General features: G+C 44.7%; 1 protein-coding gene across 3 annotated transcripts in view; it reads right to left on the bottom strand.

The window, feature by feature from the left end:
• Positions 1-20,365, bottom strand: part of SLC8B1 (solute carrier family 8 member B1) — a 206,171-nt gene that overhangs the window by 64,074 nt on the left and 121,732 nt on the right. For all 3 annotated transcript variants that reach the window (XM_078667148.1, XM_078667147.1, XM_078667149.1), the window contains one exon: positions 19,014-19,070. In XM_078667148.1, coding sequence (XP_078523274.1) covers positions 19,014-19,070 — 57 coding nt within the window. The remainder of the gene's footprint in view (positions 1-19,013; positions 19,071-20,365) is intronic.

The following is a 20,365-nucleotide window of genomic DNA, read 5'->3' as shown; positions in this document are numbered from 1 at the left end:
GTAGTTTTTAATGACAAAAACTATACACAAGCATTGGTAAAGCCACTACGTCTTGCCTTTCGGCTGGCAATACAGACCTTTTCAATTAGCAATGTTTTCTGGTGATGCTATTCATCACCAAAAAGCATGGGGACGTGAGGAGGAAAGCAGAACACGAGGGAGAGAATAAGAGAAAATACATGCACTCCCCTGGAGTGCTGAAGGCAAAGGAAAAAAGTAGCTCTCTCAATGTGAGCAGAGGAAGGGTAGAAGCCACCCAATCAAAAGCAAAGTAAATAATATATGCTATACTGGAGGAACAAACAAGAAATTGAGGGAAAGATATTGAATAACATGCAAATAAATAACAGTGACAAGAAAACCAACCGTGACAAACGTGGTGTCAGCGAGGAGACTACCACACTGATGTCACACTGCTACCACGATCTACCTGACATTTGCAGTGCCTTAATGTGAGGTGCCCACCCGACGACAACAACCCACCATGCCATGGCGCCTGTGGTCTTTCTTCTCATCTCCCACCTGGGCAACATGCTGGTGGTGGGTAACGGGCAGCCGTACCACACCACCACCTTCTCTCCTGGACTTCTTTACTTTTGGTTTTGTCCTGGCCGCCATTTTGCTGCTGTTTTCGGACACTTTTCTATGGACTCTGACCCTCCATCCATTCCCTAGTCCTTTAACCCTTTTCCCCGTTGATGATCCTCAAATGTTTCTTCCCTTTTCTGCTTTGCCTTTTCTCCATACCCTTGCATCCCTCCCACCCTCCCTTTGTGCTGGGACTGCATCCCCACTCCGACCCCACTTATGGAACTCTGCTTTTCTGTATATAGAGATAACTCTAATCACTAGTATATGCAGTAGACCTTTGTACCATCTACCATTCCTATGTGACTCTTACAGTATATCCATTTGTATCCCTTCCCTATGTATATAGAGATAACTCCAATCACTAGTATATGCAGTAGACCGTTGTGCTATCTACCATTCCTATGTGACTCTTACAGTATATCCATTTGTATCCCTTCCCTATGTATATAGAGATAACTCTAATCACTCGTATATGCAGTAGACCTTTGTACTATCTACCATTCCTATGTGACTCTTAGAGTATATCCATTTGTATCTCCTTGTGTGACTTTACATCTTGTACATTTGCAATTTTTTTCTGTTTGTATCCTTTATGTAACGCATGTAATCCTAAGTCCTTATGTTTTTCAACTGGTCCTTATGTAAAGCGCTCTGACACCTTTGGGTAAAGTTCGCGCTATATAAAATCGCATAAATAAATTGATAAGCAATGGGCTCGCCCAAAGCCCACGTTAAGTAGTGGTACTGCCCACAGCAGGTCTATGACAACATATAGCTAAATGCTGTATGCAGTCGAGACCTAAAAAGTATTCCTTTGCTCACCACGGGTTAAGTGATAATCTCTAGACATTCTTACAGGGCCACATATGCTTTAAGCTTGCATCAAAAGAGAAGTGACTCAAGTTGCTATGTGGCAATCAGCAAGAACACGTGCTCAAAGGGCCGCCTGGCCCACGTGAGTTTAGCAGCAGCTTATTCCGTATTCTGAGTTTTTACAAACCTTTCTCTTTGTGATCTGCCAGGAAACGTGCTTGCCTGAAACTCATTATCTTCCACACCATTTTACACTAGCAGGCCGGTGCAGCCGCAACATACACTACCTATCAACAGAGTCAAGATTTTATCCACCACTCGATCCTCTCCACCACTCTCTAACCTCACTTGCCATGTAAGCTGAAGGGGCAGGGTTCAGGGAGGGTTACAGTTCCTCTACCATCCAGAAGCAGGTGCACATAGTTGAGTTATATAGCTGGGAGCCCGCGGGTGGCTGCTGTCAGTCATGGCTTCCTATTTCAGTTATCTGGCATCTTTTTTCAGAAGACGCATCTTAGACACCTTATGTGATGGTTTGGTCAATTCAAGTCTTGCATTTGAAGCCACAGACCTCGATTCATAAAAATGCCATCACACACATTGTAAAGTAGACACAGGGTACTTTTGAAAGTGTCACTTTATTTCAAGTAATACGACACACCGGGTAGAGCAATCCGGTCACCAGCTCAATCATGAGCAGATGCAACAGCCCTTATCAACTGTAAACCAACTGTCAGATGGCAATATACAAACGCGCGCTATCAGACGTAATGTATGTAAATAAGGGACGCGCGGGGGGAACGGGAACAAGGAAGGGACATTTAGGAGAGGGGAAGTTACGACCGTAACACATCTCCTTCCGATGGGAAAGAGGAGAACAAAAGAGAACAACAACATGTAACAGTTAATCAAAAAGGCACCTAGTAACACCTGAGTCTGTCCACAAGAGGACTATGTAGGAACGGGTGAGTGGTACTACCCAATTGTCAACTTATGTGGTTATCCTACAACAGACTTCTAGTTATCTTCAGTACCAAATCCACTGGAGGTGTTACTGAATACGAGGTTCATTTGTTCCGCAAAGGTCAACGCAATGTCCTGACCCTCCTCCAACTTGGATGAGTAAACTTCACAAGAGGATGCTGCGGAGTCTTCTGATCCCCTGAACTTGTCCTCACCTGCAACACCATTATGCATCCAGTCAGCTCCTAAGTTTACCTCGTGGTGTGGGCATTGTACTGGTTTGTGTGCTTCTTTATTTACCTCCTCTGGCTTCTCATAGTCTGACCAGACCCAGCAGTCCATTTTATTATTGTGTTCCACCCTTCTCTTACTTGTACCATCTTCTCCATCCTGGTGAGTGATAGTAGCATTAAAATCCTTTTTCTTGGGTAGTTTCCTGGGCCAGGCCATATTGCGTCTACGCCCTCTAATACAACAAGTCTCATTTTCAGTGTCATCATCGGTGTCAGGTCTTGACCATCTTCCAGCCCCATTTCTTTGATCATGATCAGTACCAGTGCCACTGTTAAATTTCCTTTTAATGAGTTTCACATCATTAGCACAAGCCTCATCAGAGACCTGTCCTTCCTTCCGTTTCATCGAGTGACTACCAAAAGAGGACGCCGTTGAGTCTTCTAGGCCGCAGAACTCATGTTCTCTCTTGTATTCTACGAGCACACTCTTCTTCCCTAACTCAACTTTATATAGTGGACATTGTGAGAGTTCTTGCGCTCCCTTAATCTCATCCTCCAACTTATCACTATATAACCATTGATCATACTCTCTTTTGTTGTCACACTTCGACTCAACAAAACACATACCTTCTTCCCTTTCTTGGTTAAAGTCATCGGCATATTCCTCTCTCGTTTTAGTCTTGGGCAAGGCCAATGTAGTTCCATGCCGTTCATCCCTGAAATTTAGATGGTTAGGCTTACATTTTTCCTCCTCTTCACCTTTAGTTCGTGTTACCTCAAGTTTTCCTTTTCTTTCAAATTCACCTTTTTTTACTATTTCTTCTTCACTGTCTTTTCTCTCGTATTCTTTGCTTATATTCATTTCGTCGTCCATTCCTTGGTAAGTTTCTTGTTTTATTTTGAATTTGTCCTTAGCTGCTTCTTTTTCCCCTTTCTTTCTCCTTACAGTTCCTTCCTTACCTACCACGAACTTAGATGGTGGTGTTTTTGCATTTAACAACTCATCCTTTGCTATTTGTGTACTCTTGTTTGGCACCAGCCCTCTTTTGTGTTCTTTATTTTTTTGATTTAGCGATATTCTTAGTTTTCTTTGATCCTTTCACCCTAGTACAGTGGGTCCATCATCTGATATGTATATCGTACTCCTTGTACTTCTCTTCTTGTAACTTAATTCCAGCTCTTTGTATCCTATTAAGTTAATGTCCTCCCCTGTGTACGTTTTTAGGGATATGTCGGTCTCTTTTAATTCATTTCCAAGCGTTTCAGCTAATTTTCCATTCCATATACTAGTGCTTACTACAGTATAATGTGACCCTGAATCAGCGATTATTTCTATTTCTACTCCACCTATGATGATGGTACACACTTGGTTTATTTTACTTGTGTTGACCTCCATTTTGTTATCCATTACTTCCTTGAAAACTTCATATCTTTGTACATCAACAGACGTCACTTGCTTATAATGTTCATCTAACACATTCATGACATTCTCAAACACATTCCTATCAGTTCCCTTATTGATTTTCTTTTCCATGTTATAGTACATTTTCCGTCCACCAGCTCCCAAACTGTGTAATAATATTTCAGCCTTTTCCTCTGGTTTTAATGGTTCTTCATCTTCGTCAAAAATGGATATATAATTCTCAAAATATTCCTTCCACTCACCCCATTCTGCAATATTAACACCATCCTCTTTCATAAACGGCTCAGGTGGCGGTAAATTATACATTTTGTTTATATCCATGTTGATTTCGCTATTTATTTTTATCTATGTCAAACAGTAATGTTACTTCTTTTTGTTATACGTGTTCCATATGTCAATAAAATATAACTTTTCCTAGTATTCAACTTAAAAGGATACAGACTTTGGGCTCATACAGCTTATTTTGTTCTGAAAATGGCTCGTAGGACGCTCGTTTTAATTATTGCCAGGGATTCTCGTGTGAAGATGCAATTACAGCATTCAACGGTAAGGTGGCGCCACTACGTGATGGCGTCGCTCTCCCTTTCACGCCACAATGCAGAGGAAAATGATACGTATAAACAAAAGGAATCCACAAGGTTGGGTTTGGTGATCCCTACAATTGTGGGGAGCAACCAGTGTTGTTTAAATACCCCTCACACACCAAAAGGCCCCTTGGTGTCATGCTTCATCATCGGGGTCTTCGCAAACCTCTACGGAATGCGGCGTGCTACGACTCACGACTACGCAGGAGCACTTATAGGTGAACTATGTGTTGGTGTGTGTGAGGGTGAATTACTGTGAGTGGTGAGGTGAAAGAAAATTAAAAAATACCTGGCTCGTGGGTTTCCAAAAACTCTTTATTCAGTCCCCGGCTGGTATCATTAAAAAGTGCTAAGGAGGTAGCCTTTTCTATTAAGGGTAAGGCAACCTCACAAGTGCGTCGCCGACATGTTTCGGAGTGAAGAACTCCTTCTTCAGGACAAGGATATGCACTATGTATCCTCACCTTACTCACATGGGTGTGAATGTAAAAGTGTGCTCTACAAAAATAAATCTAGGTGAAATGTACCTATCTGATTAATTCAAGTTCGTTGCGCCCAATTGGCGAAATTACTGAACCTGTGAAGGAACAAAAAGGTCACAGTAAACCAAAATGCAGGACAAAAGTGTAATTACACAACAGGGTAAGAAAAGGAACCAGATGCGGTCCAGGAACCCTAGGAAATAAAAAACCAAAAAACACAGACAAACAAATAGACAGGGACACACATTGATTGTCTCTTGAAAATCATCATCAGGTGCCATACTATGGGATGGTGGGAAAGAAGGCATGCTGTAAGGAAAGTTGTAGCTGACTTAAGAACATAGGTCTATTAACCTCCTGAGGCAGATGCGTAGTATTGGGGGTCTCCTGTCCTGCCCACTGTGGCAACCTATAAGGTGTTTAAGCAATCAGGATATTAGGATCAAAGATGGTGCATCCAGATCCAGGCAGGAAAAACACCCTTCACATACAAACACACTCACGGTTACAGCAGTGCCTGCTTGGCTTCCTCCCCTCAACGCGGCTCCGACGAAGTGTCGGTTCTATGAGAGGTTGCCCAATTTATAGTATCACTGTGATAGGATGATTGCCCCTTGATTGAAAGCGGAAAATGCCCAAAGATGGATGTGGCCATTAAGTTTTATCCCGGTACTGCGCGTGTTGACTGGGCGTGTCCAGGGACAAACGGAGCATGCGCAGATAGATGATACTAACCGTCGGCGTCTGCGTCAGACGGTAGTGTCTGCGGAGGCACCCGGCCTTCCCAAGGAAGTGGTTCGCGCATGCGCGGATCAATGTCAAGTGACGCTATTCCAGCTGCTTCAGCTCGGGAGCGCCGCGGGCCCTTTATGCACGTGGATCTAGTAGTGCCGCTTGAAATGGATGATAACTAGTTATTCAAAAGCACTCAGGGCCAACAAACTCTCATTCTACAAATTATTTTACAAACTATTTTAGGGAATGTATGGAGAATGAAGGTGGCAGTGGGAGAGACAATGTTCAACCTCATGGTGAGGTGGGAGGGGGGTTGCGCAATAAGCACTAGGCTGAAGTTCTTTAATTTATTAGATGGATGTCATCTGGTTAGCGTAATTGGCTCCATGGGATGGAGTCGTTTAGCCCATCTACATCTAAGCCCAAACGAAAGACCCATCTCTGTTCTTTCTCAAACAAACCCCTGTCAGAAGGTAGTTGTTCAATGACTGTCCAATGTATTTCGTTCACACAATGTTGTGCCTCCAGGAAATGTGATGCCATTTTTGTGGTTTGCTTTTTGCACCTCACATTGCTTTTGTGCTCATTAATCCTGGTTTTGACAGCGCGTGTAGTCATCCCTACATATTCCTTACCACAAGGACACGTGATCAGATACACGACGTTCCTGCTGTTACAGTTTGTGAAGGCACGTTGGTCCCATTTGGTGCCATTCCTGAATACAAGACTAAGGCTTTTTTCTGTGAGGTGACAGTTGTTGCAGTTACCGCATGGGTGATGTCCATGGAGACCCTGCAGTCTTGTCTGTTGGATCACCTGGGTGCAGGGTCTGGTATGCACCAAGATATCCTTTAGGTTCCTTCCTCTCCTGTGGGCGAACAGGGGTTTTTCTAATTCTAGATTGCCACTTGTCAGGATACGCCAATGTTTATTTACCAGTTTTGAGACCTGGTTTGAGACGGAACTGTACGTTGTCACACAGACTGTTCTGTTCTCTGTCACTTCTTTAGGAAGACCGTCTTCCAAAAGTGCCTCCTGATTGTTGTTGCGGGCCCTTTTCATTGCCTGTTGTATAATTCTTTCTGGATATTTTCTCTGTTGCAGTTTCTTGCTTAGGTCTAAAGCTTGGGACTTATATTTGCCCACATCACTACAGTTACGTCGTAGGCATAGGAACTGCCCGTATGGTAAGTTCTCCCTTAGGTGGCGTGGGTGGAAACTGTCATACCTAAGGAGACAGTTCCTGGCTGTGGGCTTAAAATGTGTCTCAGTTTTCAAGTAGCCTGCCTCATGGTAAATGTTTAGGTCCAGGAAAACCATGGAGTCATTGGACATCTGGTGGGTGAATTTAAGAAAATTGTTCTGATTGTTGATCCACGGCATGAAATCAATGATAGTCTGACCATCCCCTGACCAAATGACCAAGACATCATTGATGTAACGTCTCCAGGAGAGGATCCTTCTCCTGAACGGGTTATTGGGGTGCAGGATTTTGGTGGTCTCCAGGTGGTGTACATAGAGACCAGCCAGGCTTGGCGCAAAAGTGCTGCCCATGCTTGTCCCGTGTCGTTGTAGATACAGGGTTCCTTCATATTCGAAGAAATTCTTGGTAAGGGCCATAGAGATACATTCCATCACTACCCCACGGGGGGTATGATAGTTCCAATGTTTGCTGTATAATACTTCCTCAATAATGAGGAGAGTTTCGTCGTGCGGGAGGCTCGTATACAAGCTCTCCACGTCTAGGCTTAGTAATATCTGGGAATTAGGGTCGAATGGGTGGTTTTGTAACATTTGGAGCACAGCTTTTGTGTCCTTAAGGTAGGTATCTGTAGCTTGAACCAAAGGTCTCAAGAATGCATCCGCGAACTTGGAAAGTGGTTCAAGTATTGAAGATATGCCGGACACAATGGGGTGGCCAGGTGGATTATGCAGGTTCTTGTGAACCTTGGGTATCGTGTAGAAATATGGTATTCGAGGGTTCTTTTGTGTTAGAAATTGGGCCTCTTTCTTTGAAAGCCAATCGTGAGCCAGAGCTTCTTCAGTCATAGCCCCAAATTGAATTCGTATGGACACAAAAGCTGTGCTCCAAATGTTACAAAACCACCCATTCGACCCTAATTCCCAGATATTACTAAGCCTAGACGTGGAGAGCTTGTATACGAGCCTCCCGCACGACGAAACTCTCCTCATTATTGAGGAAGTATTATACAGCAAACATTGGAACTATCATACCCCCCGTGGGGTAGTGATGGAATGTATCTCTATGGCCCTTACCAAGAATTTCTTCGAATATGAAGGAACCCTGTATCTACAACGACACGGGACAAGCATGGGCAGCACTTTTGCGCCGAGCCTGGCTGGTCTCTATGTACACCACCTGGAGACCACCAAAATCCTGCACCCCAATAACCCGTTCAGGAGAAGGATCCTCTCCTGGAGACGTTACATCAATGATGTCTTGGTCATTTGGTCAGGGGATGGTCAGACTGTCGTTGATTTCATGCAGTGGATCAACAATCAGAACAATTTTCTTAAATTCACCCACCAGATGTCCAATGACTCCATGGTTTTCCTGGACCTAAACATTTACCATGAGGCAGGCTACTTGAAAACTGAGACACATTTTAAGCCCACAGCCAGGAACTGTCTCCTTAGGTATGACAGTTTCCACCCGCGCCACCTAAGGGAGAACTTACCATACGGGCAGTTCCTACGCCTACGACGTAACTGTAGTGATGTGGGCAAATATAAGTCCCAAGCTTTAGACCTAAGCAAGAAACTGCAACAGAGAAAATATCCAGAAAGAATTATACAACAGGCAATGAAAAGGGCCCGCAACAACAATCGGGAGGCACTTTTGGAAGACGGTCTTCCTAAAGAAGTGACAGAGAACAGAACAGTCTGTGTGACAACGTACAGTTCCGTCTCAAACCAGGTCTCAAAACTGGTAAATAAACATTGGCGTATCCTGACAAGTGGCAATCTAGAATTAGAAAAACCCCTGTTCGCCCACAGGAGAGGAAGGAACCTAAAGGATATCTTGGTGGAGAAGTGTGGCTCACCGGTTAGAAGCGGCAGACCCTGAAGCAGAGGTCGACCCGGGACCAGGGTTCAATTCCCGACGCGGCAGGGTCTTGGGTCAATGTCCGCGGACTCGATAATTCTCGCTTAGGTGCCTACGCTAACCATGGGTCCCACTCTGCAACTCTGGGCAATAGCTTGCTTAATCTCCACAACGGCCCCAGCAACGCCGGGGATGCCTGGCTTCACCTTGGGGTGCCCTCTCACAGGGAAAGCCAGGACGGGTTCCCTAGCGGTATACAGCGCCAGGACACCACGTAACGAGGTAACAGTGCGCTTTACAAGTATACATACATTACATTACATTACATTACATTTGGTGCATACCAGACCCTGCACCCAGGTGATCCAACAGACAAGACTGCAGGGTCTCCATGGACATCACCCATGCGGTAACTGCAACAACTGTCACCTCACAGAAAAAAGCCTTAGTCTTGTATTCAGGAATGGCACCAAATGGGACCAACGTGCCTTCACAAACTGTAACAGCAGGAACGTCGTGTATCTGATCACGTGTCCTTGTGGTAAGGGATATGTAGGGATGACTACACGCGCTGTCAAAACCAGGATTAATGAGCACAAAAGCAATGTGAGGTGCAAAAAGCAAACCACAAAAATGGCATCACATTTCCTGGAGGCACAACATTGTGTGAACGAAATACATTGGACAGTCATTGAACAACTACCTTCTGACAGGGGTTTGTTTGAGAAAGAACAGAGATGGGTCTTTCGTTTGGGCTCAGATGTAGATGGGCTAAACGACTCCATCCCAGGGAGCCAATTACGCTAACCAGATGACATCCATCTAATAAATTAAAGAACTTCAGCCTAGTGCTTATTGCGCAACCCCCCTCCCACCTCACCATGAGGTTGAACATTGTCTCTCCCACTGCCACCTTCATTCTCCATACATTCCCTAAAATAGTTTGTAAAATAATTTGTAGAATGAGAGTTTGTTGGCCCTGAGTGCTTTTGAATAACTAGTTATCCATTTCAAGCGGCACTACTAGATCCACGTGCATAAAGGGCCCGCGGCGCTCCCGAGCTGAAGCAGCTGGAATAGCGTCACTTGACATTGATCCGCGCATGCGCGAACCACTTCCTTGGGAAGGCCGGGTGCCTCCGCAGACACTACCGTCTGACGCAGACGCCGACGGTTAGTATCATCTATCTGCACATGCTCAGTTTGTCCCTGGACACGCCCAGTCAACACGCGCAGTACCGGGATAAAACTTAATGGCCACATCCATCTTTGGGCATTTTCCGCTTTCAATCAAGGGGTAATCATCCTATCACGGTGATACTATAAATTGGGCAACCTCTCATAGAACCGACACTTCGTCGGAGCCGCGTTGAGGGGAGGAAGCCAAGCAGGCACTGCTGTAACCGTGAGTGTGTTTGTATGTGAAGGGTGTTTTTCCTGCCTGGATCTGGATGCACCATCTTTGATCCTAATATCCTGATTGCTTAAACACCTTATAGGTTGCCACAGTGGGCAGGACAGGAGACCCCCCAATACTACGCATCTGCCTCAGGAGGTTAATAGACCTATGTTCTTAAGTCAGCTACAACTTTCCTTACAGCATGCCTTCTTTCCCACCATCCCATAGTATGGCACCTGATGATGATTTTCAAGAGACAATCAATGTGTGTCCCTGTCTATTTGTTTGTCTGTGTTTTTTGGTTTTTTATTTCCTAGGGTTCCTGGACCGCATCTGGTTCCTTTTCTTACCCTGTTGTGTAATTACACTTTTGTCCTGCATTTTGGTTTACTGTGACCTTTTTGTTCCTTCACAGGTTCAGTAATTTCGCCAATTGGGCGCAACGAACTTGAATTAATCAGATAGGTACATTTCAGCTAGATTTATTTTTGTAGAGCACACTTTTACATTCACACCCATGTGAGTAAGGTGAGGATACATAGTGCATATCCTTGTCCTGAAGAAGGAGTTCTTCACTCCGAAACATGTCGGCGACGCACTTGTGAGGTTGCCTTACCCTTAATAGAAAAGGCTACCTCCTTAGCACTTTTTAATGATACCAGCCGGGGACTGAATAAAGAGTTTTTGGAAACCCACGAGCCAGGTATTTTTTAATTTTCTTTCACCTCACCACTCACAGTAATTCACCCTCACACACACCAACACATAGTTCACCTATAAGTGCTCCTGCGTAGTCGTGAGTCGTAGCACGCCGCATTCCGTAGAGGTTTGCGAAGACCCCGATGATGAAGCATGACACCAAGGGGCCTTTTGGTGTGTGAGGGGTATTTAAACAACACTGGTTGCTCCCCACAATTGTAGGGATCACCAAACCCAACCTTGTGGATTCCTTTTGTTTATACATACCTCCAGGGGAGACAGAATCCACTTCTCCTCTCCCTCCCCCCTTTGTTTATTATATAATGAGGAAAATGATACGCCCGAAGAGCGCCGCCAGGAACTATAGCCTTGTCTACCCAACGTTCCTGAAACTGATGCTTCAAAGTAAACTAATTATTCCTTGCGAATCCTTAAGGAGAAGTGTTACCCAGACAGTCGACACTCACTGATGCTGATTTACAACTAAGGTGTAGTCAAGTTTCTTCGCTTTGCGCTGGGGAGAGTCACACTTCCATCATTCAGGCAGTTTTCACATCCAAGGGATTCCGCTGCTAAAATGCGCCTCAATTCCACTTTAACACGGCTAACTTGTAATGCGCTGCACTATTATAATTATATAACTATTATAATATAGTTATATTAATTCAAGCATCGACGCTGTGGAGAATTCACTATACTTGCTAATGTCCCAAATAAGCACAACTGAGGGAACGCCGTTTCAGGGGCGGTGGGTGACATTTGAAAGTGGTGGGCGCAAAGTGATTTGCATACAGCACCGTAGCGAGCGAGCGCAGCGAGCGAGCCCGAACTCCCAAAGGGGGGTTTGTGGGGGAAACCCCCCCCAAGAAAATTTTGAAAAAAAAGAAGAAAAATCGTGCATTTTCAAGCAAATTTGAGAAAGCAGGAAGGTTAATAAAGCAATTGTGAAAGTGCAGTTATTACATTAATAGATGGCATAACATAGGTAGCTGCTTATTCAGTATAACCACAGAGCTTCATACATTCCGTCCTATTATGCTCAGACTGAATCTGGTCACCAGGCCAACTGGCTCACTTTCAAGAACAGGACCGTATTCAAACCACTTACATGGACATACAAATCAGCAAATGACATGGCATTCAACCTACTCTCTGACACCCTACCATGCTACACACCAACTTGGAACTTTAGATTCACCAATCACAACTTTCAAATCAGCAAATGACACGGCTCCCAACACCCTCTCTGACACTCTACCATACTACACACCAGATCAGAACCTTAGATCCACCAATCACAACCTTCAAACAACACCAAAGCCACCATGTTTGCCTCCTAGTTCTGGGACTTTTACATCTCTGTCCTTCTACACTGAAACTCCACATCACCCAATATGTGGCCCATCCAATCTCTGCAGGAATTTCAGATGGCATTGAAAAGACATGTGCTTCAAGGAAAAAGCACAGCGGCATGGCGGATGTCAACAATGGCATTTAACGAACGTGCAATACAAAATAACGTTATATGGGCAAACATTTTTGTTGTTTTCCCCAAACATTTTTTATTAAGTAAATAGAACACTATGAGCGATCCGTACAGGAGAGCTGCATAATTGTGACCAATTGACTACAATCAACAATCCAGGGGAGAGGATGTAGCCTTACGGCTAGAGCGGTCGGCTTTGAAGCTGGGTAACCTGGTTAGACTCTCAGCAACAACACTCTACATCCTGTGATTCAGGGCAAATCACTTAATCTCCCCGTGCCTACCAATAAAAAAATGAAGGTGTTCATCTATAACGAAACTGGTGCTCATGTAAAGCGCTCTGATACCCGATGTCTCAGGTCTAGTTCGCGCTATATAAAACTCAAAAAAGAAAAAATCTGAACTTCAAGGTCTGCTTAGCCATACAATATGACTATTCAATGATCAAATTATACAGGTCCTACACACGGTCACTGCGAGGAACCTATGAAGCAATGACTGATGACTCATATGCCTTCCCCATAGGCCTATACACCCAGGAAGCAGCACGTGACTCTTCTGTAGCAACTCTGCGAGTCACTCTTGTGGAATGCTCAAGAGGAACTGACCCTTTTCTAAGCGGAACAGCTTTGAAAAACCGGAAAGAGAATGAGCTTTACTCCGTAATGCTAGGAGTGTTGTCTTTATATCTTTGGCACCTCACCTGTTCTAGGGCCCTCCGGTACGCATGCTTGAGCCTGGAACTTCCCATTATCAGAATAAGTGAGTGGATGTGGTTGTCTGCTTGTTGGTCTCTGGTGTTTGTGGCTGTGTGCATGTGTGAGTATGGTTGAGTTTACATGTGCTGGTGTTTGTGGCTGTTTGCATGTGTGAGCAGGTTTGCGTTTACATGTGTTTGGGAAATAATTACAATCAATGCAATGAACTCCCCACTGTATTTATGTCCTGAGTAATTTGCCACAGACTCCTGTGCACTGAGATATCTACACAACAATATTAACCTCCTCCCTGCAGCTAGGCAACATGCAAAAATGCAATTTCATAAAAACTCATACTTACAGGCCTTGGAGATAGCATTTATACCAGATAAAAGCCAGCCACTCTGTTTCTATTAATGTCAGATTTCTGCATCCGTTATCTCTCTAGAGGAACCATGACCAAGGCTGAGAGGTAAAGTGGGCGTAAAATTAGACTTTAAATTTGCTTTTGAAGTGAGATGAAATCCAAATATTGGCAAAGCGAATGTGTTTGACTTTTATAGTAAATACAGATACACACCATCCAAGCACATGTTGACTCGACATAGATGATACATGCATGTAAACATCCATGCACTCTCAGACTAACACACCTACAGTACCACATGCATACATACCACCGGGCAGACCCCCATGCCGACAGAACAACAGACCCCAGGCAAACAGAACAAGAGACCCCCCCCACACACAGAACAACAGACCCCCATGCACACAGAACAACATACCCCCCCAGGCACACAGAACAACAGACCCCCAGCCACACAGAACAACAGACCCCCAGGCACACAGAACAACAGACCCCCAGGCACACAGAACAACAGACCCCCATGCACACAGAACAACAGACCCCCAGGGACACAGAACAACCGCCCCCCTGGCACAGAGAACAACCGCCCCCCTGGCACAGAGAACAACCGGCCCCCTGGTACACAGAGAACAACTGGCCCCCTGATACACATAACAACAGACCACCCCAGGCACACAGACCAACCGGCCCCCAGGCACACAGAACAACAGACCGCCCCAGGCACACAGAACAAGAGACCCCAGGAACACAGAACAAGAGACCCCCAGGAACACAGAACAGACCCCCCACACACACAGAACAACACACCCCCATACACACAGAACAACACACCCCCATACACACAGAACAACACACCCCCATACACACAGAACAACACACCCCCATACACACAGAACAACACACCCCCATACACACAGAACAACAGACCCCCAGGCACACAGAACAACAGACCCCCAGGCACACAGAACAACAGACCCCCAGGCACACAGAACAACAGACCCCCAGGCACACAGAGAAACAGACCCCCAGGCACATAGAGAAACAGACCCCCAGGCACACAGAAAAACAGACCCCCAGGCACCAAGTTCCCTATTTCTATTGAGCAGCAGTTCATGTTAGTAAACGGAACGCGTGTCACGTCGAATCGGACAGCTGGAGAAAAACAGATCGGGTGTGCCCTCAGTCCTGGTGACAAGGCCACACATTAGTGTTTCTGTGTTATTCATCAGGACAGCGACATGTGGCACACATGACATATCACACCCAGTGTCTACATACTGCTAGCACTGGAACGTGTCTATAGATTAAGGTTGTACAATAAAGCTTTTGTTCTAAAAACAAACAAAAAACTGGCAAGACAGATTACTTTTGCAGTTTTGTACAAAGCGAACTCTTCCCGAAGGTATTGGAGAGTTTTACATTACAGACAAACAAATTCATTTTTGATAGGCGCGGAGAGATTTATTAAGTGGTGTACCCAGAATGGCATGAGGTTGAGCCATGGTCGAGAATCGAACCTTGGTTCGGTGCCTGGACAGCTTCCAGCAGCTTATGAGGCACTCGGTGAAGAGGCCTGCCCTACCTCATCACCCATCCTTCCTCCTCGCACTCCACCACATCCACCCGATCCCCGCAGCACCACCCCCAACACACCCAACTGCTCTCTGCTCTGCAGCTGAACCTTCAGTGCACAATGGAAATCTAATAACATTCTTGGCGCCTTCGACCCCCAACCGAAAACTGATGGAATAAAGCAGCCTCACAGCTAACCCCTGTTGCAATTATGGCATTAAACAAGTTCAGCCTGAAAAGATGAGGCTGACAAATACTTCTGCAAACAGGCTGAAACCTTAGCCCAAGCAATGCTCATTAATAATCCATCCCATTTCATACACACACAAGGAACTTAAAATTACCTTTATATCCGTCTTCAATCATGCAAATGGCCTCGGATTCACTGCCCCCACCTTGTTTATTAAAGCAAACCAATATGCAATATGAAAAGCTCAAATCTTTTAAAGCAATAACGTAAAAACACTCACAAGTTAAAACAAGTTCATGTTCTGTATTCCCACGAGTGAAATACAGCTCTTTATTGTTCTATCAGGATTCCTTCTTCAAAAACATTGCCTTCATTTTTGAAATGCAAACAATATTGTTTGAAGACAAACTGCAGTGGTCCGTTTGTTTCAGCAACATTCCCACACAAAAGAACTGCGTCCTGGGCCGCAAGAGGATTTTACGAGCATGGAAAACACAAGGCGAGTAGAAGGAACATGACAACGGCGCGCTAACGATGGCATTTCCAAAGGTTTGTGTCGTTTTATTCCATGCTCCCACAGTAGAATCGGGCTCAGCTCCCATAAACGGGTTTACTGGGAATCCTTTTCCACGAAGCATTTGGCAAGGGAAATCTAGATCAGATAATGACTGCAAAGGGGGACGACAACATTCGAGCTAGAGGAGGCGTCACTTCCTCCTCCTTGCTGGAAACTAAAACTGACTTCAATACAAACATTTGAGATAGTTAATACAGGCCCCTTTTCACCTGTTTAAAAGAATTATTCACCTCAACAAAGAAATACAAAGCAGGAATCGTGAAGTTTTAAAAAGCTTAATTCTACAAAGTGCATTTTGTACCTTCGTAAAGTTTAGACGATATATTTTGTAAAGATCAAGCGTACCTTTTTTATTCCCATGTTAATATACTTCATTTTCTTTGTGCTGAGTCTTAATTGATGTTTGCTGCGCAGACACAGGTGTGGGTCTTGTAGCATAAAAAGCAAGCATTCCGATAAAATGAGTAGAGAAGAGAAAATTAAGTTACGGGCCAAAGCAGATTAAGCGTGGCGCTTACAAAAGCTCGGCCGTCTTCCCTCGCGCAGCTCAGCGCTCATCTGTCCAGCCCCAAGTGAATCCACAGGGCCAGCTGCGGAGATGCCAATGAGGCTTTAATTATTGATGTCTTGGGGGAAAGCGCCCTGCATTGGCACAGATAAACCTGTAAAAGTCAGGCGTTCGTGCGCATTGTGAAACGCAAACAGGGAGGCAGGGGCAGCCTCGGTGCGACGGGGCCTACAGCCAGTGGCGATAAGCCTCGCTTTACCATCTACACTAATCCGAGCCAGATGCTACAATTTAAGTCCTATCTTTATGAGATGTGAATATTCTTTCCTCGCATTAACTGCTCTCAACTTGCTGGCGCGAGCACGGGCACTGACGCGGGTCGATGCCAGTTCCGGGCTAAATGCCCGCCTTTACTCCTGTGACACCTTCCGAGCGGTGGTAGGACTAGCCAATCCTGGCGCTGGGGGGGCACATTTACCACTCGCCCTTTTTTTAACGTGTTTTCAGCGGCGGCGCCTGTAAGAAGCAGCACCCCTCTCTATGGGGAAAGTCTAGCGCGCATGCTCGGGCAAGGTGGCACCTCACCTTGTCATGCCCAGTACTGCTGCAGCTGAGTGAGGACTGTCACTCAAGCTGCAGCAGCCCAGCCAGCCCCACCCCCTGCGCACTCCCGATTGAGTCGGGTGTTTCCCACTCCCGGCGGATTCCCGGCCGGTAGCGCTGATAACACAGTCACACAGAGGTAATTATTGCCGAAAATACCACGGTGCGTCCATGTGGCTTAGTGGGGCTACGCCCCTACGCCCCAATGGACGCACCGCTGCTGCGCCGTTTCCAATATTAGTCGATATCACCACATTAAATCTCGCCGATTCCTTTATGCTGCTCAAATCTATTCAGTTGCTCATTCTTATTTTCCCTCTTAACTTCAAAATTTATTTAAATATTTGTGATCGCTGTCACATTTAGTTCCGCCGCTTGCTTTTCAAAAATTAATAAGTCTTAAAATGGCCACAAGGCGGCAGTGCCTTGATACGCTTGCTATAAAGTAGGCGCTGTTGTTTGATGATTATTCAGTCGCACAAAGGAGATCTGAGGAGAATCTCACTTCGAACGCTGTTTGCGCGCCGATTCACATTAAATTCATAAATGCGGTTACACAGAACGATTTGTCCTCTGCCTCGCTCACTTCTCCTCAAATTAGCTTAAAGCGCTCACCTCATGAACTTGCGTTGATTCCAGTGTTCTTCAACCTGGGTCTTACTTTTCTTCAATATTTCAAATCACGAGAACGCCCAAGGTTAATCCATTATTTACTGGTCACATTTAATACGCTTTAAGTTCAAGGGAATTTTTCCCAACTCAAGTATGCGCCGTTGTTTGATGATTATTCAGTTGCACAACAGAGATCTGAGGAGAATCTCACTTCAAACGCTGTTTGCGCGCCGATTCACATTAAATTCATAAATGCGGTTACACAGAACGATTTGTTCTCTGCCTTGCTCACTTCTCCTCAAATTAGCTTAAAGCGCTCACCTCATGAACTAGCGTTGATTCCAGAGTTCTTCAACCTGGGTCTTACTTTTCTTCAATAATTCAATTCACGAGAACGCCCAAGGTTAATTCATTATTTACTGGTCACATTTAATTCGCTCTAAGTTCAAGGGAATTTTTTTTTAACTCACTCAAATATCAAAATTTTGCCGGAAATCAGGGAGGCTCTTTTTTTTTCCTCAACTCATATATTCTTCGTGTGTGGAAATACACGCTTAAAGATGTAAACCTTGAAAATTCTTCAGTGGTGGGTTCTCCGGTGTGCCGTCCTCGTCGCCAAATTTGTAAAGTAGACACAGGGTACTTTTGAAAGTGTCACTTTATTTCAAGTAATACGACACACCGGGTAGAGCAATCCGGTCACCAGCTCAATCATGGGCAGATGCAACAGCCCTTATCAACTGTAAACCAACTGTCAGATGGCAATATACAAACACGCGCTATCAGGCGTAATGTATGCAAATAAGGGGCGCGCGGGGGGAACGGGAACAAGGAAGGGACATTTAGGAGAGGGGAAGTTACGACCGTAACACACATCAAGCATCCTTTGACCCCTTGATAACATCACACAGTAGAGCTTCAACATCCTCCCATCCGCCCATTGCCTTCTATTTACAACCATGGATCTAGAACAAGGTTCTCCTGGAGGGCCCGATCCATGCCAGATTTTTAGGATATCCCCAGAGCCTAGTATCAAACATACCAAGGCTGGAATATTGTCACACAGTGCATGTCTGAAGGTAGGAAATCAAGAAACGACCACACAAACTCTCCTTCAACATCTGCTTCAATTATCACAGTTCGACAGAATTATTACTATAATTTGTTTAAAGAGTTAAATAATCTGTTTGCCTGCACATTTATAAGTTAACATCCGGATCAAAGGCAATCCCAAACACTTGTAGAGACTTCATCAGTTTAAGGCAGACGGGGTCTAATCAATAGGTGGCAGAGGAAGCACTTCCCATTCCCAAAGCAGACTGTTTTTGTAATGGTGAAATTCATCCCTGCCCACTGTCCCGGCAATGCATCACCACGCCCAATGACCAATGGAAAGTCTTAAAAGGATACAGCGACGTTGTGAGACAACTTCAGGTTGGTGGAGATAGCCGATAAATTTGGGCAAAAGCTACAAAAAGAAAAGTCAAAATATTAGACGTATTGCCCATTTTATGGCCTAAAGGAAGCATCGGGTAGGTCAATACGAATTGCTTTGTCGATTCTTTTGAACGGTTTGAGAAAACACACACAATCTAAACATTTACACAATCCAAACATTTCATTCAGTTTTATGTACTTTAGTCTTACATGTTTTACATACAGTGCATACCTGCCAATTACTTAGCTCATTAGCAACCTGCTGCAGTACAGGTCTCAGGTTCAGGTTTCGGAACAAGTGGCGTGAGGCATCCCTTAAGGGGGTGGGGGGTATCCATGACAGGCCCTGGACAAATAAGAAAGTGTGGCACAGAAGAGGTGCACGGATTTCCCAGTAGATCCACTCTGCAAGGAGGGGGTTGGGATGTTTTGTGATCCACTGTCCAAACTCGTGTGATTTTGTATGTTTGGATTGCCTCTACAGGGACCGCAGTGAGCATGCAAGACTCTGACTCAATCCGAGTCAACTGTGGAAGTGGTGTAGGTGTGGGCAGACGAATATAGCGACAGGGAAGAAAGGAAAAGTGATCTATCCAACAATTTCCTGTTATGGAAAACGTTGCCTTTCACGACATCCTGTCTCCCGCTAGATCTTCCCCCCAAGATTTTCAAAAATGTCAAGAGAATAATCTAATAAAAACAGAATTATCCTCCTAAAAATATGTATGCTCAAGTTTATTCACAAAAAGAGAACCAAAATGAAAATTGAAGCATAAACATTGTAAAATCAACCAGCATTGGCAAAGCTAATAAATAGGTCTGATATCCGCTGCAGAGGTTTGGTTTTGCCAGTGCTTTTTTTTTAAGCTTTGCAAATAATTATTTTTAGGAAATTACTGGGTCCTGCTCAATCTAAAACAAAACAGTGACTACAGGTAAGACTTATTATTTTGGTCACAAAAGGTACACATTGCATATGGTGCCTGTCCTTGTAAAGAACTACTTGGGGGTGTGGATATGCTACTTGGGAAAGGGCAGCAAGGACCCACCGCCCCAAGTTGCGTGCTGTGGTGGGCAGACAAAAAATGTGAATGACTCAATAACAGACCAATGGAAGAAGGGAGCTGGCTGAATGACCTCTTTCAGTATATTATACATCTACATTTGATAAAATCAAAAGATATTGACTTACCTCAGATCTAAAAATTATGTATTTAGAATAACAATCAATTATCCAAATATACTGCATTAAAAAGCTAGATTAATAATGGCTTCCTGGTCCCAACTAAAAATTCCTAAGGTATCTGTGGATAACATGAGCATTTC

This window comes from Lissotriton helveticus, chromosome 11, assembly GCF_964261635.1.
Source record: "Lissotriton helveticus chromosome 11, aLisHel1.1, whole genome shotgun sequence".
NCBI lineage: Eukaryota > Metazoa > Chordata > Amphibia > Caudata > Salamandridae > Lissotriton > Lissotriton helveticus.
Note: the sequence above shows the minus strand (reverse complement) of the source record. Positions and strands in the feature narration are given on the sequence as shown.